At 48.0% G+C, this 15,152-nt stretch overlaps 1 protein-coding gene across 3 annotated transcripts in view; it reads right to left on the bottom strand.

Annotated features, from left to right (window-relative positions):
- The window catches only part of nvl (nuclear VCP like), a 148,328-nt gene that overhangs the window by 123,893 nt on the left and 9,283 nt on the right, over window positions 1-15,152 (bottom strand). For all 3 annotated transcript variants that reach the window (XM_086045707.1, XM_086045708.1, XM_086045709.1), the window contains exon 3: window positions 11,992-12,059. In XM_086045707.1, coding sequence (XP_085901833.1) covers window positions 11,992-12,059 — 68 coding nt within the window. The remainder of the gene's footprint in view (window positions 1-11,991; window positions 12,060-15,152) is intronic.

The raw sequence follows: 15,152 nt of genomic DNA, 5'->3' as shown, positions 1-15,152 counted from the left end.
GCGGGATAATTATTTGACAGTCATCCACAAAGCAGTGGAAGGAAATAGCGTGTTTCATCAGAGAACTGACTATCAGTGAGGTGGTTCAAAACCCGGGCCTTGCGCTCCCTAGCATTAGCTCTGACAGCATTGGAAAACATTACATCAAAGAGCACAGTCATATGATCAGAAAGCACATTGGCCAAAACTTTCACATTTAAGACCGATAGCCCATAAGAAAGGACAAGGTCTAAAGTATGTCCTTGTTTGTGAGTGGAGCCAGTCACGCACTGCACCAAATTGAAAGAGTCAATGAGTCTTAAAAAGTCCTTTGCCAGTGGTTTTTCAGGACAGCACACGTGAATATTAAAGTCCCTCATGAACAGGATGCGATATCGCAGTCTGATTTCGGCAAGAAGATTTGAAAAGTCATTCAGAAACTCCTTGTATTTGGGAGGACAGTATATGATAGTGCAGAGCACAGGGACGGCACTAGCAACTTTAAAGAAGGTGCCCCCAAAGCTGCTGAACGCAGTGACGAATATACACTGTTTACATTTAAATTTGTCTTTAAAAACAGTCGCCGTCACTCCACCTTGGCCTTAAGTTCTCAGCGCAGCCGAGTAAGAGCATGCAGGTGGTAATAGTTCAAGCATCGCACTGCACTCACCGGCGCCAGTCCAAGTCTCCGTCAGGCAGTGGAAATCCAAGTTGTTGGAAAGAAATAGCTCCCTCAGGATAAACGATTTGTTCGTTAACGACCGGGTGTTCAACAACGCTATCCTTGTGGGAACATCAGCAGCAGCAGGTGCATGTGTCACCTCCGATTGGCGGGCCCTGGGAAGCTCCTTGAGAAGTTGGCGATTCACACCGCGTCCGATGGCGCATGATAGGCGCAGCCGGAATTCCTCAGCGCAGCCGACAACGGGTATCAGGCAGCCAGCAGTGGGGTCCCGAGCGAGGCACAGCGGTGGAGTACGTCCGTGCGTGAGCAGGGGATGAAGCGTGTACCTGCTCCCTTCTCAGTCTTGATAGCTCGCCACCACGTTTGCCTCGGCGCCGCTTTCGCCGCGGTGGTAGCGCTGGGAGATGGAAGAGGTCCGCCGCGATGTCAGCGGGCAACGTCTTTTTCCGGTCGTGCTCAAACGACCGAACTTCCAACGCCGCATCGCAAGTCCAATAAAGTTTGGCGAGCATACACAAGCAGAGTGTTTGTGAATGAAGCACCAATCAGCCAAAACAGCAAAATGAGCCGAATTGTCAAGAGGGTTGTCAAACACACAGGCGCACTACTTATCGCCATCTTGACAAAAAAATTAATAAAATCATAGGCAGACCAGCCTATAGGCTGGTACTATTTTTGGCAGATAAACGGATACCAGAAGGGTACCCCGCTGTAGGCGGAAGGCGATAAACGGACCACAATTTTTTTGTAAAATGCCTGGTGAAAACAATTTGCAAGAAACGTGAAGTTGATGCACACGATTTGCTTTCGCGGGCCACAAAATGAGGTTGCAGGCCGGATCTAGCTCCTGGGGCTTGACTTTGACACCTGTGCCCTACAGCCTAACTCATGATTCTCTCTTTGGTGCATACCCCCACCTACTGGACATATTCAGTCAATGCAGTCTTCTCCAGTAAGAGTACCGGCTGCCTCATAAACACACGTGAGACGGGCGGGTCGCGTCCGTCACTCGTCAACAAAATGGGCGTCCGTCAATGATGGACTGTGAGGTCCAGTAGGACTTGACCAGGTTAGTGATGATTATACTGACAGACAAAAATCCACTTCTGTCAGTGCATAGTCAATCTATTTTTATTCTTATATAATAAGTTTCCCTTCTATCGTCTAACGTCAGCAAAACGGGCATCCGTCAGTGACGGACAGATGGACTGGTCCGTCAGTCAGACGGAATGCCCAATCCAGCAGTTTATAATAATACTAACATTATGTCATTCTACTGCATTATTACATAGAGCTGCAGTATGCCATACAGCAACTAATACCACAAAGACGTCAATCAGTGTGCAGTGGGTTTACGATACGTATATCAGGGTTGAATTTACCTGGGGAAAATGTGTGAAGACAACACGAAATAAAAGTAAACGGGGTAGCAAGAAACACACACAGCTATGGTCTTCTTCAGTATTTTTAAGTTTAAAAAAATAAATAAATAAATCGCCCCGAAGCAACACTGGCCGACTTCCCGCTCGTGATAGCATTTGATTATCCTTCTCTCTCACACACTTAAACACAGAAAAGCGTGCTGTTGTCTTCAAAGTGTAAAAGCCAGGGGAATTTACACAAACCAAGTCAGACTTGATATGACGTCTCGTGATTAAATGGTTGTTTCGTTGTGTCACAGTCACTCATCCATGGGGGGATGCAAAGTTGTTTTGCGTAACTCGGCGAGAACAATTACGGTTTGTAGTGCAGAAACCAACAAAATACTTTTTTTTTTTCAATTCAGGGCCCCAGCAAAGGGGCCAGCTTGCTAACCATGTTTCTGGCCCGTCGCCATCACACAGTATGTAAACATTGCATCACTGGATTTATAAACATTGCGTAACTGGATTGACAAGTGTTTTTTTTTTGTTTTTTTTTTAAATCATTATTTGGCAAGCAATGTTGTGTTAAAACTGTAAGCAATCATGCGTATCTGACTGGGAAGAACATTCTGGAAGATTGTTTTCATATGGATATTTTTACATTGTAGTCATGGCTTTTGACGCGGGTTTTGCCGTGGCTAGTAGCCCTTCGCCGGAGTGGTGAATATGGTAAATATTTACCACGTCACTCCCCATTTCAACTAATCATTAGCGACGTGGCGAGCGCAAACCCTAGTATTCAGCAGTCTTAGTGACGTCCACTTTTGAAGGAATGAAGCCTTGAACCTGAGGACATCGATGAAAGAACGAGGCATGCCAAATGTTACAGTTTACTTATTTGCCGGGTGTAATTTTCTCAAGAAAGTCGAAAAGGAACGTACAATTAAATAAATAAATAAATAAATACATTTAATAAATGGGATGGACCACGCAGAGGAGTGTAACTTTCAGCGATCAATTCAATGATTTTGACTTGGAAGATGAAATGTTTTGGTTGGAATTTGGAAGGAAATGGCTCAAATGAACAAGACCCTGATGAAGCTGGAGTTGCAATGCTGTCATGCAGCCCCTCGGGCTTGGCTACCAGGGCTATGGACCACCGAACTTTGTGGAAACCCGGTGCCAACTAATGCAGCCGATGATAATGGGACAAACACTGGCTTCCTTCCGGCCGGTCCTGTGGCTTTCCGTCGCTGAGAGCAGTCAGGTTCGCACCCCAAATGCAGCCAGTGCCAAGGGGACAAACACTGGCTTCTTTCGGGCAAGTCCTGTGGCTTTCGGTTACAGAGACTTCCAGCGGCTAGTGCAGCCGATGCTAAAAGGAGAAACACTAGCTTATTTCCGGCCGTTCCATCGGCTTTTCAACACCAAGAGCAGTGAGCTCTGCGCCGCAAATACAACTGATGCTAGCGGGACAACATTGGCTTCTTGCCCGAGCATCGCTGGGGCTTTGCATCACTGATAACAGTGAACTTCTAAGAAGGCCTTTATTGATCCCGCAGTGGGGAAATTTTCAGTGTTACAGCAGCAAAGATATAGGTAACACAGGGACGGCGGCATAATGTAGCCATTAATGTATAACATTAACGGCAAACATTCAGGATCAAACCTATGTAAATATACGCAGTGACGTGTATATTAATCTACATAAAAAGTATGAGGAACACTCATTTTAGTCTGTACATAGTACAGAGGAAAAATACTCTAAATAAGCGACAGTGCTGCAGTGAAATGTAAGGAACAGCATTGGATAAAAATAAAGCTAGATTAACAGTAGTGGGGAATGTTGAGTATTACACAGTATTGCAGTAGTGGGGAATGTTGGGTATTGCACCATATAAGATCAGGTGCAGGACTGCACAATTGCACTAATGTCCGCCAGTTTGTAGAGACTACACAATGTTCTTGTTAAAGAGTCTGACAGCAGCAGGCAAGAAGGAACGGCGGAATCTCTCCTTTGCACAGCAAGGGTGTAACAGTCTGTCACTGAAGGAGCTGTGGAGTGCTGTTAGGGTGCCCTGGAGGGGGTGGTCCGGGTTGTCCAGCATTGATGACAGCTTGGCCAACATCCTGCTGTCCCCCACCGAGTCCACAGAGTCCAGGGAGCAGCCCAGGACAGAGCCGGCCCTCCTGACCAGTTTGTCCAGCCGCTTCTTGTCCCAGGCCGAGGTGACCACTCCCTGGAAAACGACCGATGCAACCACCGAGTCATAAAAGTTCCTGAGGAGTGTCCCCTGAACCCCAAAAGACCTCAGTCTCCTGAGTAGGAAGAGTCTGCTTTGACTCTTCCTATAGAGGAAGAGACTGTGTTGTCGCTCCAGTCCAGTTTATTGTTCAGATGAACACCCAGGTACTTGTAAATTGAGACTCTCTCAACATCTGTTCCCCGGATATTCACTGGTGCAGGTGAAGAGTGATGGCGCCTACCGAAATCCACCACCATTTCTTTGGATTTCCCCGCATTGATCAGGAGGCGGTTCTGCTGGCACCAGTCCACAAAACCCTGAGTAAGTTCTCTGTACTCCCGATCATCTGCGCCTGTGATGAGGCCGACAATCGCAGAGTCGTCAGAGAACTTCTGCAGGTGACAGGTAGGGGTGCTGTAGTTGAAGTCCGAGGTGTAGAGGGTGAACAGGAAGGGAGCCAAGCCAGTTCCCTGTGAGGCCCCCGTGCTACGGAGGAGCACGTCAGACACACAGTCCTGTGTCCTCACATACTGTGGCCGGTTTGTGAGGTAGTCCTGGATCCATGTGGTGAAGTAGTGGGCCACCCCTGCCCACTCCAGCTTGTCTCCCAACAGGGTGGGCTGGATGGTGTTGAAAGCACTGGAGAAATCAAAGAACATGATCCTCACAGTGCTCCCCGCCTTCTCCAGGTGGGAGAGTGAAGTGTGGAGGAGGTAGATGATGGCATCATCCACACTGATGCCAGGCTGGTATACGAACTGGAGTGGGTCCATTGAGGAGCTCACCAGGGGGCGCAGGTGGACAAGGACCATTCTCTCCAGGGTCTTCATCAGGTGAGACGTCAGCGCCACTGGTCTGAAGCTGTTGGGCTCCTTCGGGTGGGGGGTCTTTGGCACCGGGACCAGGCAGGATGTTTTCCATGTGCTGGACAATTCCACACAGCTGGTCTGCGCAGGATTTGAGGAGCTGGGGGCTGATGCCATCTGGACCCGCTGCCTTCCTCACCTTCATCTGGTTCTTCACCTGAGATATTGTCAAGGCCAAGACTGGGCAGGAGGGAGTGGTGGCTGTCTGGTGTAGCTGGGAGCTGGAGACTGTGGAGAAAAGGGGGCAGGGGGTGACACACCCAGCAGGAGGAGTAGGTGGAGGCTGCAGCAGGAGAGACTGAGTGGGGACAGGCATCTGATCGAACCTATTGAAAAAGAGGTTCAGCTCATTTGCCCACTGCAGGCCCCCCCCAAGTCCGGGTCTTGGGTTGTCCGTGGCCTGAGATGGTCTTCAGGCCCCTCCAGACTCCCCTGGCATTATTTTGCAGCAGCTGCTCCTCCTTCCTCTTCCTGTAGGACCTTTTCCCCTCTCTGATCCTCCTCCTCAGCTGGCGCTGCACAGCCTTCCACTCCTCTTTGTTGCCTGACGCAAAAGCCCTCTTCTTCTCCTTCAGGAGAGCTTTTATGTCTGGTGTGATCCAGGGTTTGTTGTTGGAGAAACACCTTACTGTCCTGGTGGGTATGGTGTACTCCATGCAGAAATTTATATAGTCTGTAACAGTGTCCGTTAGACTACTAATGTCTTCCCCGTGAGCGTCGCTGAATACTTCCCACACAGTTCTGCTGAAGCAGTCCTTTAAGGCCTCCTCGGCCTCTCCAGACCATCTCTGAACCGTGCGGGTCACAGCTGGCTGTCTGCGGACCAGAGGTTTGTACACAGACTGGAGAGTCACCAGGTTGTGATCAGCTTTGCCCAGCGGGGGGAGGGGCAGTGATGCATATGCCTCCTTGGTGTTGGCATAGAAAAGGTCCAATGTTTTATTATCTCTGGTGTGGCAGGTGACATACTGTGTGAATGAAGGCAGAGAGGAGGAAGGGCAGGCATGATTGAAGTCACCAGAGATGAGTATCAGGGCATTTGGATGCTGTGTTTGTATCCTGCTCACGGCTGCAGTCAAGACATCACAGGCTATGTCGCCGCAGGCAGCGGGGGGGGGGGGGGGGGCGTAGACAATCACCGCGATCACATGACTAAACTCTCGCGGAATGTAGAATGGCCTCATGCCAACAGCTGGCAGTTCAATATCCCTGCTGCAAAGCTGCTCCTTAATCGTGATGAGCCCAGGATAACACCATCTATCGTTCACAAACACAGCCAGCCCTCCTCCTTTCCTCTTTCCTCTCTCCAGCTTCCTGTCCGCGCGTATGATTTGGAAGCCGTCCAATTCTCCGACCGCGTTCGGTGTTAGCGTTGTTGGCCACGACTCCGTGAATAGCATCAGGCTAGCCTCCCTGAAGTCCCTCTCATGCCGGGTAAGTGCCGCTAGCTCGTCCATCTTGTTGGGGAGAGATCTAACATTCCCCATGATAATAGACGGGATGACGGGATGGTATCGTCTCCTCCTTTCCCGGCGTTTAACCCCCGCACGAGATCCCCGTCTCTTCCTCCTCAGATCGGGTCTCGCCCCGGGAGCCGGCGCAGGGTTAGTACGGAGTGCTAACAGCTGATTCCGGCTGTAAACAATGGGGGCGCGGCTCCGAGCCAAGTCGCCGGACGCGATCGCGCAAAAAATAGCCACCAGCAGCATCAAGAATACCGCAGTTTGGGTGTCCATTGCTACGCAAGTTTACGACTATCAACTATGTGAAAAAGGTATGAGGTAAGATAAGATAAGAATGCCTTTATTGATCCCACAGTGGGGAAATTTTCATTGTTACAGAAGCAAAGATATAGGTCACACAGGGTCGGCGGCATAATGTGGCCATTAATGTATAACATTGACGGCAAACATTTAGGATCAAACCTATGTAGATATACGCAGTAACATGTGTATATACACATGTATATACACACCAACCTACATCTACATAAAAAGTATGAGGAACACTCATTTTGGCCTGTACATAGTACAGAGGAAAAATACTCTAAGTAAGTGACAGTGCTGCAGTGCTGTAGTGAAATGTAAGGAACAGCATTGGAGAAAAATACAACTAGACTAACAGTAGTGGGGAATGTTGAGTATTGCACGGTATTACAGTAGTGGGGAATATTGGGTATTGCACGATATGAGCTCAGGTGCAGGACTGCACAATTGCACTAATGTCCGCCAGTTTGTAGAGACTACACAATGTTCTTGTTAAAGAGTCTGACAGCAGCAGGCAAGAAGGAACGGCGGAATCTCTCCTTTGCACAACGAGGGTGTAACAGTCTGTCACTGAAGGTGCTGTGGAGTGCTGTTAGGGTGCCCTGGAGGGGGTGGTCCGGGTTGCCCAGCATTGATGACAGCTTGGCCAACATCCTCCTGTCCCCCACCGAGTCCACAGAGTCCAGGGAGCAGCCCAGGACAGAGCCGGCCCTCTTGACCAGTTTGTCCAGCCGCTTCTTGTCCCGGGCCGAGACGCCGCCTGCCCAGGTGACCACTCCCTGGAAGATGACCGATGCAACCACCGAGTCATAAAAATTCCTGAGGAGTGTCCCCTGAACCCCAAAAGACCTCAGTCTCCTGAGTAGGAAGAGTCTGCTCTGACTCTTCCTATAGAGGGCGTCTGTGTTGTCGCACCAGTCCAGTTTATTGTTCAGATGAACACCCAGGTACTTGTAAGTTGAGACTCTCTCAACATCTGTTCCCCGGATATTCACTGGTGCAGGTGAAGAGTGCTGGCGCCTACCGAAATCCACCACCATTTCTTTGGATTTCCCCGCATTGATCAGGAGGCGGTTCTGCTGGCACCAGTCCACAAAACCCTGAGTAAGTTCTCTGTACTCCCGATCATCTCCGCCTGCGATGAGGCCGACAATCGCAGAGTCGTCAGAGAACTTCTGCAGGTGACAGGTAGGGGTGTTGTAGTTGAAGTCCGAGGTGTAGAGGGTGAACAGGAAGGGAGCCAAGACAGTTCCCTGTGGGGCCCCCGTGCTGCAGAGGAGCACGTCGGACACACAGTCCTGTGTCCTCACATACTGTGGCCAGTTTGTGAGGTAGTCCTGGAACCATGTGGTGAGGTGGTGCGCCACCCCCGCCCGCTCCAGCTTGTCTCCCAGTAGGGTGGGCTGGATGGTGTTGAAAGCACTGGAGAAATCAAAGAACATGATCCTCACAGTGCTCCCCGCCTTCTCCAGGTGGGAGAGTGAAGTGTGGAGGGGGTAGATGATGGCATCATCCACACTGATGCCAGGCTGATATGCGAACTGGAGTGGGTCCATTGAGGAGCTCACCAGGGGGCGCAGGTGGACAAGGACCAGTCTCTCCAGGGTCTTCATCAGGTGAGACGTCAGCGCCACTGGTCTGAAGCTGTTGAGCTCCTTCGGGTGGGGGGTCTTTGGCACCGGGACCAGGCAGGATGTTTTCCATAGCTGGGGGACCCTGCCCAGCTTCAGGCTCAGGTTGAACATGTGCTGGACAATTCCACACAGCTGGTCTGCGCAGGATTTGAGGAGCTGGGGGCTGATGCCATCTGGACCCGCTGCCTTCCTCGCCTTCATCTTCTTCAGGTGGTTCCTCACCTGAGATGTTGTGAAGGCCAAGGCTGGACAGGAGGGAGTGGTGGCTATCTGGTGTAGCTGGGAGCTGGAGACTGTGGAGAAAAGAGGGGAGGGGGTGACACGCCCAGCAGGAGGAGTAGGTGGAGGCTGCAGCAGGAGAGACTGAGTGGAGGCAGGCATCTGATCGAACCTATTGAAAAAGAGATTCAGCTCATTTGCCCACTGCAGGTCCCCCCCAGTCCGGGTCTTGGGTTGTCCGTGGCCTGAGATGGTCTTCAGGCCCCTCCAGACTCCCCTGGCGTTATTCTGCAGCAGCTGCTCCTCCATCCTCTTCCAGTAGGACCTTTTCCCCTCTCTGATCCTCCTCCTCAGCTGGCGCTGCACAGTCCTTCGCTCCTCTATGTTGCCTGACGCAAAAGCCCTCCTCTTCTCCTTCAGGAGAGCTTTTATGTCTGGTGTGATCCAGGGTTTGTTGTTGGAGAAACACCTTACTGTCCTGGTGGGTATGGTGTTCTCCACGCAGAAATGTATATAGTCTGTAAGTGTCCGTTAGACTACAAATGTCTTCCCCGTGAGCATCGCTGAATACTTCCCACACAGTTCTGCTGAAGCAGTCCTTTAAGGCCTCCTCGGCCTCTCCAGACCATCTCTGAACCGTGCGGGTCACAGCTGGCTGCCTGCGGACCAGAGGTTTGTACACAGACTGGAGAGCCACCAGGTTGTGATCAGCTTTGCCCAGCGGGGGGAGGGGCAGTGATGTGTATGCCTCCTTGGTGTTGGCATAGAAAAGGTCCAGTGTTTTATTGTCTCTGGTGTGGCAGGTGACATACTGTGTGAATGAAGGCAGAGAGGAGGAAGGGGAGGCATGATTGAAGTCATCAGAGATGAGTACCAGGGCATTTGGGTGCTGTGTTTGTAGCCTGCTCACTGCTGCAGTCAAGACATCACAGGCTGTGTCGCTGCTGGCAGCTGGTGGGACGTAGACGGTCACCGCGATCACATGACTAAACTCTCGCGGGGTGTAGAATGGCCTCATGCCAACAGCTAGCAGCTCAATATCCCTGCTGCAAAGCTGCTCCTTAATCGTGATGTGCCCAGGATAACACCATCTATCGTTCACAAACACAGCCAGCCCTCCTCCTTTCCTCTTTCCACTCTCCAGCGTCCTGTCCGCGCGTATGATTTGGAAGCCGTCCAATTCTACGACCGCGTTCGGCGTTAGCGTTGTTAGCCACGACTCCGTGAATAGCATCAGGCTAGCCTCCCGGAAGTCCCTCTCGTGCCGGGTAAGCGCCGCTAGCTCGTCCATCTTGTTGGGGAGCGATCTAACATTCCCCATGATAACAGACGGGAGGATGGGATGGTATCGTCTCCTCCTTTCCCGGCGTTTAACCCCCGCACGAGATCCCCGTCTCTTCCTCCTCAGCTCACGGGGGATATCGGGTCTCGCCCCGGGAGCCGGCGCATGGTTAGCACGGAGTGCTAACAGCTGATTCCGGCTGTAAACAATGGGGGCTTGGCTCCGAGCCAAGTCGCCGGACACGATCGCGCAAAAAATAGCCATCAGCAGCAGCAAGAATACCGCAGTTTGGGTGTCCATTGCTACGCAAGTTACGACTATCAATTATTCGAAAAAGGTATGAGGTAGAGTAATAGTAAGAAACAAAAACGCACGAAAAGGCTCACCGGTGAGCCGGGGCTGCTGTAGCGGGCTGCCACTCGCGCAGCGCCGGAAACGGTTCTAGCAGGTAAAGCAAGCCTCACTTGGCTTCCTCTCAGCGTGGTATGGGACTTCTGGTCGTCACCAGCAACAAGGACTAGCGGTATCTGTTTTTACTTTTTTTTTCCCCTGTCTTTTCCTCATCACAGACAGGTGTCTGTGTGCCTGGGTCTTGAAATCTATGAATAAATTTATTGAAAATTTGTTTTGAAAATTTGATATATTGCCCACATGTAGTTACGTATTTCACAGTACAGGCTAATGATGTGATATTACATTTTATCAAGGCACGCAGTTGGGGAAAAAAAGTTTAAGAATGCTAAAGGTTTTCGCTCTCTTGTCAGATTGGTGAAGCTATCGACATCTGACTCTCTGTGACCACCCAGCTATGAGAAGATCCCAGAGAGAGAAAGCAATCAATGGACGAGCCATTCTGAGTTATCAGATTAAAAAATATATCTATTTAGCTGCAGTCTACCAGAAAGAAGAAGCACTGAGGAGCCACATTGAGAAAAAGACTGTTGCTGTCATATTCTATTCATCTCCAGAGGCTGAGAGATGTGCTAAATATCCTTTTTCAATGAAGAATATGCCTATTTGTAAATATTTGTTGCTTTTTCAAACATCTTTTGCCAAAATCCACTAAAAAATTTTAGAAAATGTTTGCTTGGTTGTAAACAAATGAGCTTTTGAGCAACAAAAACAATAAAAAAGAAAAGAAAAGAAATTGCAACTTTTAGGAAAATTGCCCACGAAATCAGGCAGTTTACACTGCAACAATCACAAAAATTGCCTGTGAAACCCTGGAGGGACTGATAAGTACTTATGTCCACATAAATTTTGGTGCCGACTGAACACATTTTTTGGATGTTATAAGTATGTATGTTCAGTGATTCAGACAAATTTTGTCCAGTTCCTCTACTGACGTCACACCGAGATATGGTGAGAGTGAGAGAGTCGTATTCAAGTTGCAGAGCAAAGAGCCATTACAAGAGTAGCTAGTTATTTACTGAGTCCTCCCAAAAAACGGATGAAATTCAAAAGCAGTCCCTGGTAGTGTAGTGGTACACACGCCTGAGTTGTGTGCGGGTAGCGTGGGATCGATTCCCGCTCAGTGACAGTGCCTATGTGTGCCCTGCGACTGGCTGGCGACCAGTTCGGGGTATAGTCTGCCTTCGCCCGTTGACGGCTGGTATAGGCGCCAGCAACTCCCCGCGACCCTGTATAGGATAAGCGGTTTGGAAGATGACATGACAAATTCAAAAGCAAGCTAATTTAATTTTTCTAATCAAAAGACTCATAGAATGTTTTTGAGAGGAAATGAGTCATCCTGGCCGCTTGGTTTATTTAACAAATCAAAGATAAATGATTTTAAATAGTTTTTTTGCCATGACTACTTTTACTTGTGAGCGGATTTTAACCTGAAAATTACTGGAGATTCATTGAGATGTATTTTTCAATTTAGCCACGACAACCTCCATCAAGCCCAACCCCGCCCAAATATGATGTGAACCAATTTAATAACCTTACCTGTACTGTTTTTGAAGTTCTAGTGCAATCGAGCACAGATCGACATCATTACTGCTTGAAGCCAAATACTGGAAAAAAAAGGAAATTAACACAGATTAGAGTTTAGCAGGCCCAATCTGTATTTCATGTATAGCATGAACATTCATTCATTCATTATCCATACTGCTTGTCCTCACAAGGGTCGCGGGCATGCTGGAGCCTATCCCAGATGTTTATGGGCAGTAGGCGGGGGACACCCTGAATTGGTTGCCAGCCAATCGCAGGGCACACAGAGACAAACATCCGCACTAACAATCACACCAAGGGGCAATTTTGACAGTCCAATCAACTTACCATGCATGTTTTTGGAATGTGGGAGGAAACCGGAGTACCCGGAGGAAACCCACGCAGGCACGGGGAGAGCATGCAAACTCCACACAGGGAGGCCGGAGCCGGGATCGAACCCACGACCTCTGAACTGTGAGGCGGACATGCTAACCAGTCGATCACCTTGCCGCCCGTAGCATGAACATGTCAAAACAAAAGCTAATGTGTGTTTGTGTAGCTATATGTACACATGTAAAACAACCACATACCTAGGGGTGGACTGTTTTTTAAAATTTCCCAAACCTTTGGTTTTGTTTGCTTTCTGTTCGCTTCGCAACTCTTTCTTTATTTCACTCCGCACAGCAGCCAATTACCTCTTTTTTTCCCCTCCGTGCTAAAGCCAATCATATTGCATCAGGGCTGGTCCTGCCACAGAACCGGTCCAGTTGAATTCATAATGACACTAGCATTACCATTACAATTGTGCAGTCAGCCACGGCTAATAAGTCTTTATACAGTATATCCAAAGCTAGATTTCTGCTATGCAAGACAGATGACTTGGATTTACAACTTGATGAAAAAAAGCTATGTTCATGACTGAAGTGTTTATTATCCGAGCTGGGCACTTTATCTTTTTTTGCCGGACCGTCCTCTGTCCCCGACCTGGGCACCCTTACGTCCTCGTTCATAAAAATTATCATCCTTCAACCCAGTCCGTCCTCATCCTTTAAAAGTGCTTCCGTCCTTGCATTTCGTCGATCCGTCAACCCCCCACCCCCGACCCCCCCCAAAAAACGTCCACTCATAAACTTTATTTAAAGGTGATTAGTTGACTTATTTCCTGTGTACATCCACTTACCGGCTGGGGGTATCGTGAGTGGATTGAATTGTTTACAAATGTTTAACCAAGATTGCATTTAGATGCAACACAAGACCGTTGTGTTGTGATGAAGATGATGCCGACTGGAGCAAGCCAGGGGACATCAGAAGAACAATTAAGATTGAGTAATTACGCGATATTATTGCGTTTCAACGCAAGACGGTTTCAGTTTTTATAAAATACTGACTGCAAAATAACACAAGGTTATTTGAAGAGGAAAGAAAGACTTCCACTTCCTGGTCGTTTAAATGTTTACACTGGTAGCGATTTTTAAGGTCTAAAGATGTCCCACACACGGACATACTTGAAACACATGAAAAGCGTTGTGCAGGCAATTAATGAAGGCTGCTCCATAGGAGAGAACATGCAGTGGTCTTGCTTTAAAAACAAAACAAAAAAAAACACGTTCAGTCGGTACTTGAACCGGTTAGGGACGAATAGAGGGACGGACAAAATCCCACTTCCGCCCATACGTAGTCCGTTCTTTTTAAAAGACTTCTCATCCTCCGTCCACACAAAATGGGCGTCCGTTCGACCGTTCCGTCCCTGGGACGGAATGCCCAGCTCTGTTGATTATTAAGAAAATTTGGTTTAAGCCTAGGATATGCAACGCTAGTATGGAGCTAGCCAGCCCTTGTTTTTAAAAACTGGGAGTCATATCCATGATCTGTGAGAATTCCGACACTGCTTACCTGTTTTGGATGTAAATACACTCAAATGAAAGCTGAATGTCTGTAGTTAATGTACATGATACTCATTTCATATTAAATTGTTAGGGCCCAAGCAGCGACTTCTGTGAGGTCTCTATTGTTCTAAATTATTATTATTTTGTGAATGCTGAAAGTAAAATGTGGCAGCCCTGCTTGACAAGCTTGCGCCGAACATCATCGCATATTGCATTTGCAAAAGGCTGCAGCACCACACTAGCGCACAGAGATAAGCATGGTGGCGATTTAAAAAAATAAAAATAAAAAAAATAAATAAATAAAATCCAATCCCATCGAAACTCAAAATCAAAATCGAATCGAATAGGGTGAGTGAATCGTTACATCCCTATTATTTACTGTTTCAATCAAAAACCTAAAATTTAAGTGTCAGAGCAAGATTAGCACTATTTTTAATTTAAATGAAATTAAATTAAAAGACTATTCAGGGTTCAGGGAAAGTGGCTGTTCTGGCAGGGCCACCACACACAACACATGGCTCTAATTCAGTTCAACAACAAATACAGTTATGGGTGGGCGATCTAGCAAAAATATCAGATCACGATTTTATTAAAATAAAATCAGGATCACGATTTTATCGCGATTTTTTTTTTTACATAGTTTTTTTTAATACTAATTTGCACATTTCTCACCATTTTCCTCATGTTAAACATAAAACATTTAAAATGTGTATAAAACTCAAAGAAAAAAATGACATTTTAAGTCAGCTAAGCTTTCTTAACAGGTTTTAATTTGAATAGTGACAATTTTTAATCATAATGTGCAGTGAATGTAAACATAAAAGGTAACAATGTAAACAAAAACACAGCTCGTAACGCAGGTCTAGTACTTTGAAGAGTCTTTTAAAGCCCTCGTTTTCCACTGTTAATGGGAATCATGTATTCAGCAAGGTAATCAGTCACTGCCTCAGTCACTTCTTTACACTCTGTTTGCCTGTTTGTTTTTTCATATGGAGTGCTCTTGTTAAATGGCTGTGTTACCGTGGGTTGCGTTAGCTTGGAGCTAGCGGCTGCCTCTGGCTACCAATGGTCTGATCTCCGTTTGCTTTGGCTGTTGGCGCTGACGTCTGAACAGAGTCTGCAAACTTTGCAAACAACTGGTTTGCGCTTTCTCCTCTGAGGAAAAGCCAAACCAAATCGACACTGGATGTGCAGTATCTTTTCGGGACCAACTCTGCTTCGTGGTGATTTCCACTATAGCTCCCCGCTGTACACAAACAAACAGGGAGGCGGGGAGTGTCACGCATGATG

The sequence above is a fragment of the Filicampus tigris genome, chromosome 11 (assembly GCF_054856515.1).
Source record: "Filicampus tigris isolate MCC_2025a chromosome 11, RoL_Ftig_1.0, whole genome shotgun sequence".
Classification (NCBI taxonomy): Eukaryota; Metazoa; Chordata; class Actinopteri; order Syngnathiformes; family Syngnathidae; genus Filicampus; species Filicampus tigris.
Note: the sequence above shows the minus strand (reverse complement) of the source record. Positions and strands in the feature narration are given on the sequence as shown.